At 35.2% G+C, this 11,951-nt stretch overlaps 1 protein-coding gene across 1 annotated transcript; it reads left to right on the top strand.

Moving 5' to 3' along the window:
- Nucleotides 1-539: 539 nt before the first annotated feature.
- Nucleotides 540-8,956, top strand: LOC116182822 (spondin-1-like). The gene is made up of 5 exons (XM_031503365.1): nucleotides 540-868; nucleotides 920-1,099; nucleotides 1,160-1,440; nucleotides 8,382-8,551; nucleotides 8,623-8,956. Exons 1-5 carry the CDS (start codon nucleotides 773-775, stop codon nucleotides 8,817-8,819), a joined length of 924 nt encoding a protein of 307 aa, XP_031359225.1. The 5' UTR covers nucleotides 540-772; the 3' UTR covers nucleotides 8,820-8,956.
- Nucleotides 8,957-11,951: the final 2,995 nt, after the last annotated feature.

Raw genomic sequence — 11,951 nt, 5'->3', positions numbered from 1 at the left:
TTTCTATCTCTTAAGATAAGTGAGATCCCCATAGTGGCACTCCAAAAATGGACACCGTGTATAATGATAGGATAATGGTTGCACAAAGTTTACGAGATACCGCCAATTTTATTTAATGTCACTCAAAATGAGAAGGGGAACCAGAAACTGCAACATAAAACACAATGTTACTTTGAAAATATTAGGTGAAGCCGTTTTTAACATAATATTATTTTATATATACATTTTTAGTTCATTTGAAAATTTTGGGAAATGGAAGCACGCAAAGTTTGAAAACTATAGCATAAGTGATTCCCGGTTCTTGTGAATCACTCTGTTTAGTCGGCTACATTTAGGACGTTTTAGTTAAAATTAAGTACTCCTGTACTTCGTACCTAATTTACATCCTCACATAGTGACGCGTAGAATACTACCATTGCCATTGGAATTAAGCGTATACTACTTATACATATATCTCTGACTGCACGTATTAGTAACTTTTATTTCCTTTCTATTGTGAGTTACTCAACATTACTTAATTTTACTACTAATTTTATGTGTTCACTTACTAAACTATCAACATAAGTAGCTAATTATGTTGTTTCATCAAAATTAGTACCAGCAAGGGAGTTCATACGCAGACACTTGCTTTCCTTTCCTGTAATTTTGATTTTCTAAACAAATTCTCTACGTAATCTTACTAAATTTTCAAGGCGTTAACAATAAAATTACAACTCGCGTATAGTAATATGCTTAATTAATTAACATGTATGGGATATCGTAGGTTTCCCTTATGTCCCGCATAGTACCTTCCCCAGATTGGTTCATTGGGATCGACGCTTTCAATCTATGCGTAAACGGTAATTGGTTAGACAGCATCACTATCGAGGTAAGAAATAAAGCGATTTAGCTACCGTGTGCCTATATGAGGTTTCTTCAGGTGGATCCTATCGACGCCGGGACGGATAATGGGTTTACATTTACCGCACCTAACTGGCCAACCGAACCCCAGGGGGTGGCATATCGGATTACCGCTCACTATCCCGCTCACCCGGCAGGATCGTTTTTTTATCCATATCTTAAACGTCTTCCGCCTATCGCTATATTTCAATTTCTGAAGGTAACGCGCAAAAATGAAATTAACATTTTTGTATAATTTCTCTTTCTCTCTTTGCTTAAGATTAAAGAATACGAACTCAGCGAAGTTTTTCATCACGAAGAAGACGATCAGAAATACGAAGTTTTAAAAATCGAACACATGACACAGAACAGTATAAACATAATGAATGGAAACAACGATATCGAAACCGCGATAGAGGAAGAAAGAGAGGAGCAAGAAGTGCACAAACGACCCCACACCAACCCTCGTCTGCAACAATTTATGCCTTCAACATCGACGTCTACAATAAATAGTGTTATTTATCCAAAGAACCTTACCAACGATAGGTATCTGAACACAATGTAAGTACACTTTCTTTTATTTTCAGTAAATGAACACACCTTTATTAAGAGACGTGTCAGCGTTACAAGGTAACCCAATTTAATACATCCTATGGCAGTTTAAATGAAACTGATGTTAAATTAACTTACGTCTATATACAACAAAGGGATCGTGCTTCTACAAACAACTCTGTTTACAAAATGATTATCAGGAGGAGGAAATATAACGATTATATAGTCATGAACACAATGCTAACAACGCCGAGTTTGCAGGTATAAACCTCCCTCGCATTGGTAATTTCAGTTACAAATTTAAATTAATTTGGTAGTGGTTACAGTTGTATCACTTTAGTTATAATTACGGCATTCGTGAAATGCGCCATGTTTGATGTGTATGAAATCGATTACCCTACGAATTTGATATGTGATACTAAAAAAAGTATTGACCTTTCACGCAAATTGGAACTTCGGTTTGATTTGATAACCTGTTGTAAAGTTTAGTCGGTAATTAACTAATAGGGAGGGCATTATCGATCAGATATCAATTATTAATTTGCGACAAATGTACTGTAAATCCGCCCATTACCACCCATTACGTAACGTAACTCATCTATATCGAGGTGTCGCTCTATTTTTATTCAATGCTCTAGTGGACTCGACTAGTCACCTCGATCAATAAGGGCCCCCATGCAAATAAATTTGCTTATCTGCTATCATCGGCAATTAATTAAGTCACTCACAGAGAGATGAGGGTACCAACGTACCCACCCGTCGTCTATTCTACACCCGCACCCGCTGCAGTGTAGGTCATCCTTCTTGGTTCAAGAAGTTGCAGTCAGTGTGCGATGGAGCTGATATCTGTTGCTAAATAATAGGAGAAATACACAAATTCATGCAATTAGCAGAAGAATAGAGTAGACGTAGTTCAACCGTGGCAGAATACACCGCATATTGTATATTTCGAATAGGAACTCGTTGATGAGGGAAAAGTTGCCTCTTTGTGTGACTAAAAAAACGCGTTTGAAAAATCTTTGAGAATAACTGAGATATCACCGAAAAATTGAAAATGTCAAATTTCAATTCAATTTTCCATAGCTTAAACGATCGGAAATGGACGCTTCTCTTTTTGGGTCTGTTATCAGAATTTCCATAACGCGCTAGATATAGAAGTTACAGTCAACTACTTTCTTATTTATTATGGACATCACATTGGATTTTTACAAAATAGTTATTCATGGATGTTTACATAAAAAATGAAAAATAACGTTTTCGCCTTAAGGCGAGTAACCCTAGCGCATTTCCGTGAATTGATCAGTACTTCCCGAAAATTCTTATAACGGACTATGTGTTTATGTGTGCAATGCGCGCGTCTTATTTTTACAGCATGTAATATGCTTGCTTTATTAGAAGCATCTGTGGTTAAAAGTTTAAAGAAATATCTCCATAAATAAGAAAGTTGACATTGCGCAGTTTGTGTATGCGCATGTTTGATTTTTAGAATATGCGATATGCTTTACTAGAAGCATATGTACTTAAAATTTTAAAGAAATATCTCTATAAATACGAAAGTTGACATTGCGCACACTGTGTATGCGCACATTAACCGTTCTTGGTTGAGGTGCCAGCGATACATACCGAATCGAAGGGAAGGTATATGGCACACAGTAAAAATCACATGTGCGCATGCGCAAACTTAATAATACCAACTTTCTTATTTATGGAGATATTTCTTTGAAATTTTAACCAAAGATGATTTTTGTAAAAGCAAACATATCGCATATTGTAAACATCAGATTAATGTGTGCATGCGCAAGATGCGCAATATCAACTGTCTTATATCTTTATAAATGTATATAAATATGTTGTGTTCATTTTCCATATGACGATTGTAAGCTCTTTTTGTACTGCCTGCACATGAAATAAAAATTATTATTATTATTATTATCGTCGTTTTTTACTCACTCATGGTGGTATGCTTCACATGAGACGGGTCTTAACCAAGTCATCATGTGGTAATGTGTGGCGTTTAGTGTCATTGGTTGAGAAACTTTCTGACCATATTTGCCGTGTTTAGTAATATGGCCTTCTGTATGTTTGTGTGTATATGTGTGCTGAGCTGTAGTGCTTGTAAGTAATGTGTAAATGTTTTTGTTGTGAGTCCTGTGACTGAGAGTACGACCGGTACTATTGTTACTTGTTCTTGCTTCCAGAGTTCTTTGAGTTCTATTGCTAGTGGAGTATACTTTATGATCTTTTCTTGCTCTTTGTGTATGAGATTAGCGTCGTTTGGGATGGCTATGTCTATTAACTGTGTTGTGTGTGCGGTTTTATTAATTAGTGTAATGTCCGGTCTGTTATGTGCGATTGTCTTGTCCGTATGTAATGTCCTGTCCCAGTATAATTTGTATTCGTTGTTTTCTATGTAGTATGTTTAACGGTGTATACTTGTAGTATGGTGTGCGTGTTTGAATCAGTTGGTGTTTTAGTGCGAGTTCTTGGTGTATGATTTTTGCTGCTGTGTTGTCTCTATTCGTGTAGTCGGTGCCTGCAATTACTTTACACCCTCCTGTAATATGTTCAATTGTTTCTTGATATGCATGGCATTTTCTACATTTATCTGTGTCGATAAGTTCTTTTATGATGTACTTTCTGTAATTTCTTGTTGCTATTACTCTGTCTTGTATTGCCATAATAAAGGCTTCTGTTTCGGGAAATAATTTCCCCGCTGTTAACCAGGAGTACGTTAGTGTTTTGTCAATATGAATGTCTTGTACTAGTGCAAAGTGTTGACCGTGCAGTATTTTTTCTGACCACTTGATCTTTTTTTGTTCTGACGTTGTTATGTCAAGTGTCTCGTCTACGTTTTCTTGTGTTAGGTTGAGCGGTGTGAAGTTTTGGTCTATTTTAATTATGGCTTGATGAATGGGTGTCTGTTTTCTGTAAAAGTATGTCCTTAGGTTCTGTATTAGCGTGTGGTGAAGTGTCTCAATGTCAACGAGTCCCCTCCCACCTTCTTTTCTGCTGATCGTCTGCCTTTCTATAGATGAATTTGGATGAAGTTTTCTGTGTTGCGTCAATCTCGTTCTTGTTATTCGGTTCAGTTCCTTTAGGTCAGTGTTTGACCACTTAATGATGCCGAATGAGTAGGTAAGGAGTGGTATGGCGTAGGTGTTTATAGCCTTAGAAGTGTTTTTAGAGTTCAACCTGGATTTGAGGATGTTGTTTAATCTGTGCCGATAATTCTTTTTGAGCTGTGTTTTAAAATATGAATGATTTATACTTGTGTTTTGCTCAAACCCTAGGTATTTATATGTCTCATGTGGTTCCATGTTTCTTAGTATCTCATTATTAAGCGTTTCGGTTACATCGTATTGTTTGTGTTTTCCCTTTTCTACGTGAAGCATCTTACATTTATTTATACCGAATTGCATACCAGTGTCGTTTGTAAATCCTTCCGTGGTCTTTAAAAGCGCTTTCATTTGTGTGAGATTTTGTGCATACAGTTTAATGTCATCCATGTACAATAGATGATTAATAATATGTTGTATTTTGTTTTGGTGTTTAATTTTAAAACCAAGTAAAGCGTTGTCAACGTTGAGGCTGTTTGAAAGTGGGTTGAGACATAAGCAAAACCAGAGTGCACTGAGGGAATCACCCTGAAATATTCCCTACTGATTTTGATCGTGTTCGTTTGTATTTGTCCTTGTTCTGTTGTCAGGTGTAGCGTTGTTCTCCATGTTTTCATCGTTATTCGCAGAAAGTTTTGTATGACATGGTCTATTTTTTATTATTTATTATTATTATTATTATTATTATTATTATTATTTATCGAAGCTTCTGTTAAAGGCAAACATATCTGATATTGCAAACATTAGATGAGCGCATGCGCAGTCAGTGCCAACTTCCTTATTTATGAAGATATTTCTTTGAAATTTTAACCATAGATGCTTCTAGTAAAGAAAAACATATCGCACATAGCTATGGCCTCTTGGGAAGTACTGATTACTTAATTCATAAAAAACGCTTTTAATCCTCCATCTTCATCATGTCTACTTCACCCTCCTTTCACGTTTTTTTCAGACGTCGTTCATTCACATCTACTTCATGCATTCTTTCTTTTTTGTCATGTGTTACTTGTTTTCTTTGAGCATAAAGTTTCTTCTCCGACCATTCTTACGTTCATGGTCCTGTCGCTTTATCGCACCTTCCTTTAAACCTCGTTCCACCTTTCATCTGTCATTTCTTATCCACGTCTTTTTTCTTCGCGCGCCCATCGTTCCACTCAATTTTCATTTTCCTCCTTTCGTTTCGCATCTTCTTCATACTGTTTGATTTAATTCTTCCCATCAATGCGTCTTCTTCCGCGGAGATTTCTTTTTTGGCCCTGTTTTGCGTTCCTTTAACAGCATGTCTTCTTCGCGGTTCCTTTACTGTTTTCTCTCCACCTCTACATTAAGCTCATTGTGCTTCACGACTCATTTACGCCCGCTTCCTCCCCACCTGCTTTGGTCATATCTCCTTCCTTTGCGCTACGTTGTATCATTCATACTATTTCTTCTTCTTCTTCTTGTACGTCCGGCGTCCCTTTTATAAGTCATTAGCTCGTTCATTATTTACGCTTTTATGGCGTCTTCGACAGTTACCGCGTCTTCTTTTGCTCCAGTTCTTGACTACGCCTCCTTCAACCCACTATCATATAGAACAAGACAACAACATAATCAACGATCACTCTGGTACCCTCTAATTCAAAATGCATTGGCTGGGATAACTTCACATTTCCTTTTTCTGGCATTAAACAAACAAACAAAAATATGTTTTTAAAAATAAGTGAAGTACCTATCTTGAAAAAACGAATTTTATTGTTTCCGTGTTACCTACTATTTGAGATAGACCAAAACGACCAAGCCTAATCGAAGCTTCTTGAACTTGGAAAAGGAGGTGTAAAACGTGAAAACCATTTCCCAGTGTTCCTACGGATAAAAAAGTTTTCCTATCGAGGCATCGAAACTTGGACACCCTATATGTCGCTAGAAAAACGTATTAAGTACCTACCTAGAACAATAACTCAAAACCCATTTGACATATGAGCTCAAATTTGATACACAACCATGTCTTAGGGAAGAAGTGTGAAGAAGATTTTGAACTGCGGGAGGTTAACCCCCTGATACAGGTGGGCACAAAGGCATGCTTGTGCTACTACCGTATACAGCTTTACGTGGGTAAGGAAAAGCTATCTTGCATTTGATTCGCGTATTAATTTAATTCGCGGTTAGATTAGCGGATTTAATCGCGGTTTCGCGATTTAGTACGCAAATGTCATTAAATTAAATTGATAAAATCTTTGAAATTTTAATTTAATTGGTACGAAGCTCTGGATAGGATACATAGGAAATTATTTTGTAAATTACAGTTGTAACTGGGAATTAGTTTATAATTTACAGTTGTAATTGGGAATTACACTAATTTACAGTTGTAACTGGGAATTATGCTAATTTACAGTTGTAACTGGGAATTACACTAATTTACAGTTGTCCAATTACATAAATCGGAATTATTCGCGTTTTTAATTTGATTCGCATGTTGTCTTTAATTGGCAGTTTGATCTGCGAATCCGCACTCTAATTGTTTGATTAGTTTGGCGGTTTCGAGGAATTAATTCGCGGATTCGCGCTTGGATTGATGAATTATTTTTGCGGTTTCGATCAATTAATTAATTCTGGTACGCGATTTAATTAAAATTCTAGGAATCGGGCCAAGCGAAGTGATTATTTCCTATATGGATTTGATTGGCGGATTTATTCGCATAATTTGATTTGTTTCTTTTAATTAGCTTTTTGGTTGGTTATCTGCTTCGCAGATTTAATTTAATTAAAATTAAAATCAACTGCGGTGTGCCACTCGCATTATTGAAAATAGGAAAATTATCAGATCGGTAAACAAATACGCAAAACAAATTTTTATTTATAGTTATTATCAATCCCTAAATGTAATTCAATTTACTAACCAAATGTATACTATCAAACTTAGCAGTACATAATAAATTAATTATGTTGTAATGGCATTCTAAGTATCATTAAACATAAAACATACATTTACCGCGGAAACTTTGCAGGTCAATATAAGCGTGTAGAGCGGGACCTTAATGGATTATACTGTATCAAAAGGAAGCTATAATCATTCTTTGCAATTAAAATTTAAAAAATTTAATTAATAAAGGCGCCATCAAGTCGATAAAGGATTAGACACAGACGATATGGAATGAAAACGGATACTTTCCATCAAATATGATAATGTGATTCAAGACTTCTCTAGAAGGTTTTTGTTTGCCACATAAACAAAATTAATTGTGTTTAATTTCGGATTCAACTTCGATGCCGAAGTGATAAATAGTGAAATTCGCGCCCGTGGTATAAATGTGAATGTCGTAAGTAAGTGATGAATAATAATTAACTGTTATAAATCAGTCTATTCAAGAACCGTTATAAATTCTCTAATAATTAATTGTAAATAAATAAATCACGTAATTAAAATTAGGTTACCATACAATGTCTTCATCTCTTGATCGGCAGTTTAATGTCTTTACCGGGATTAATAACGATAGTTTCATGAAAATTGAAAAAACTAATTACACAAATATTTACCCTTTCATGGTAAAAATTATAAATGTAAATCGATACACGAATTTCATCTATAGATATTTTGGATCGGCATCCCTAATTCTTCATACTTTTTACCCTGTTAGATGAGTTAGTTTCCTGACTATCTATTTTAAGATACTTATTATAACTATCTGTTATAAATACATATAATTTCGGTGATTAAATCCATTGTCTTTATTGTATATTGAAGTAAGATGTAGCAGTACTGAATAAATACACGAATGTAGCGCTGACACTTTCCGTATTACATAAATTTACAATCTCTCCCGATAATCCTCTAACAAGAAACATACGTTATTTAAGCGATCAAGCAGGCGCCCCAGTTCCAGTAACGTTAGCGGCAGTTCCTGCAGTGATGCCACGGGGAGATAAAAACGCCATTATGAACAGTATAGCAGATTCGTATCGAACGCATCCGAAAGAAAAGCATCACAAGAAATACAGAAAACCAAGAAAAAATATTAAAAAGATACGTAAGTGTTAATATATTTCTGAAGGGGTTGTTATTAATGAAGTCTCTTTCATTTCTATATTGAATTTTCAGGACCACCTCGTGACTGTAGGGTAAGTGATTGGTCGCCGTGGAGTGCATGCAGTAAATCGTGCGGAATTGGAGAGATGACGCGTCGCAGAGAAGTTATTAAACACGCCAGACGGGGTGGTCAACTGTGTCCACCGCTTATGGAAACAAAATGGTGCGGTTCGGCGCGTTCGTGTAATAGAGGTTACTTTAATTGGTAGAAAAAGACACTAATCTTATGAATAACGTGAACTGAAGAGCCCAAGTTGTCTAAAACTTGTACGACGGAACATTCTGTTCGTGATTAAACTACTCAGGGTTTATTCCCTGCAGTCAAATTCAACCCCTTAACGTAGATTAACACAGTCAGCTATATTAAGCTAAATTTTAGGCAAAGACAATCCAAAAAAATTGCACTACAGTCAGTTGGGCTTGTTTTCTAGCTCTACATTCTAAAAATATGTATTTTAAACACGTCCTGTTTATAAATGAGGTGCGATTGTATTTTCTGTACAAAGTTTTAACGATAAAGTAACATAATTATCGCATGAATTTGTGTGTGATAATAGTGTTTATTACTAATAATAATAATAACAACGTTGTTTATACAATAAATAATAACATACTACCACAGTTAACTGAGATGTAAATTTCGGCTGATAAATTGAATGTTTAGAATTTGTAAATATAATGTAGGAATAGGAAAAAATACATAGCCGAATTGTCAATAACGTTTTTATCTAAAATTTGTAATACTTAATGGTTTGGTTATCGTGATGTTCCTTATGTCTTCTGTATCATGTGAATCTGAACTGTTGCTCATTATCGCTCGAATCATTACATTGCATTCTGACAAAACAATAAAATCTATGTATGTATAATTGTACTAATAATATAATTTAATACTTAATATTATTTATCACAACTCATGGTATGTATCTGGAAAAATACAATAAATGTTATATTTACATAGTTTAGTGTTTTTTCCTGAAGTTTCAATAAATGCAGCACACACATCAACAAATTTACATCGGTGTAAACCAACCAATATTAGAAAAGTCTCGTATTTGAACGGAGGAAAGCGTTAGAAAATAATATTCAAATCCAACGTTCAATCAATGTAGGATTGTATGCACACCGAGGGTGCTTGTGACCTATATATCTATGCAAGTGAGTATTATGACAAGTTAGATATATTTCACTTAAAAGTAAGTACTTGTACAAGGTAAATAGGCTACAGATGAAGAGTTGATTCACATAAAATTGGCATTTGGTAGTAGACTTATGGCATTAGGGTAACTAATTAAATAATATATATAATTACGGTTAAAAAATTTGTCGTTCTGCAAACAGCTGTACATCTCAAAACGTGTACTATACAGTTGCATCCCAAATTTCACTTTTACGACTTTTAACCAAAGGTAGACGTAGAGAAGGACGATGTTGTAAGACACTTTCTAAATAAATAGAACACCATAAGGAGATACGTTTGAAATCATCCATTCTACCATAAGTATATAGGTAAGTATCAACTTGAAACAACGTTCCTGAGAAAAAGAGTTATCAGGTAGGTTATTTACGTCATTGTCATTTGCATTTTTTCCGTTTCGCCATCCCTTAGCTCAAATGCCAAAAGTGCCGCTAGAATAATTAGGTACCGCCCTAGTGTAAGAATCTAAGAATGATACCGCATAATTGAAAGGCCTTCTTTCCAGGGGTTGTCATTTTAACGCTGTTTATACAAACACACACTTGTCCTGTTGATACACCACGATCAGCTGGACCATTGATAACACAAATATTTACGTGACCGACATAAGTGCAATCTAAAGCAAACAAAGGTAATAATGGTCTATTTGCGATGTTGAGGAGGTGAATATATCAAACTTTCTCTGGTGAGAACTGAAAAACATTTTTAAAACACGGGTTGTTTGAACCTTGACAAGCTAAAAGTAGTATTACTTAGATACCTACCCCAAAAGCGATCAAATGAAGCAATTGCAAGAAGATTGTGCTTGCTATTAAAAATATAAAGTACCTACCTCTCATTATTGTATCTCTTTAATGCACACTATAGCAATCATGCTGATCGTAATTCGTAGACGCTGCTTAAGAGGGGTAGTAAAGATCAGACAGAAAATCAATAAGCAGCGAATCTATGGAAAATAGTTATGAAATTATTGTCTCACACATCTGATAACAAATGATGGAATAAAGAGCAAGGGATGAACCGGCACCGGAAACCGGTCTTGTAATATAACCCGTATCGATGAAAAGATTTACCGTAGGGTGATTCAGGGAATACAGTGTAATTAAGGACCTAGACTAGGTAGGTACTGGTCGAAACTAATAATAATGCAACTATATTTCAAAAAAATTGTACCTACTTACAGTGCAAAATTTTGACAAAAATCCAAAACCCGGTCGATTTTTATATTTTTATATTTATATTTCATCATTGAGCACGTTTTAGTCATTATTATTATATGTCAAGTTCTTGAGATTATTGTGCATTAACAGATGCTTCTTGAAACTCGATTTATAATTATAATTAGTTGAAAAATTGCACTAGACGCATTTTAAATCCTAACAAATCTTGTGTGACAAAAGATTAGGGTGACCTTTGTTTAATTGTTGGTTGAGTAATCACACTGGGTGCATTTCAATTTTTTTTTAATTCGAAAAAACAGAAAAGCTAACCGTACCACTTACTATACAATTTCAGAAATTTAATCAGACTTTTCAGTTCCTTATATTGCCGGTAGAGGTCTCATCATTTCTTTTTAAACGCGAAAATTATTTTTATTGTTTACTTTCTATAATATTTATGTTGATGACATACAATAATTGATACTTTGTAAATTTAATGTGAGAAACTAGGTTGCACAAATCTCATTATATCCGTAAAGGCGACACACTTTTATTAAGTGGTAGGACTACACAAACCCCATTACTTCATTGAGTGGTAGAGCCCAGCTATCCGAATGACGTCACAAACACATGCGCATAGGCATACCTAACACCTTGTCTTATTGTACCATGCTAGGAATACAATCCAGTCGAATGTGCTACCGTTGCCAACGGTCCTTTGGATGAGTCTCAGTGATATTTACTAGTAGTTCCGACACCCAGTTTTCGAGATACTCGCCCAGTTTTGGCTCCCTCAACAGACGCGTTTTGTCACGACTTTCCGTTTTTTACAAATACCCACTTCTAATACCCCTAAAATATGGATTTCATTGGAAAAATTACCGTTGTAATTATGCATATCGCTTCGTTATACCTGATACCACGTACTTTGTTTTTGTCGTTACCGAAAATTTGATTTTAGCGATACCGATCTTGTCTACGAT

The sequence above is a fragment of the Photinus pyralis genome, unplaced genomic scaffold (assembly GCF_008802855.1).
Source record: "Photinus pyralis isolate 1611_PpyrPB1 unplaced genomic scaffold, Ppyr1.3 Ppyr1.4_unclustered_Scaffold7765, whole genome shotgun sequence".
Classification (NCBI taxonomy): Eukaryota; Metazoa; Arthropoda; class Insecta; order Coleoptera; family Lampyridae; genus Photinus; species Photinus pyralis.
This window is presented reverse-complemented; position numbering and strand designations above follow the sequence as displayed.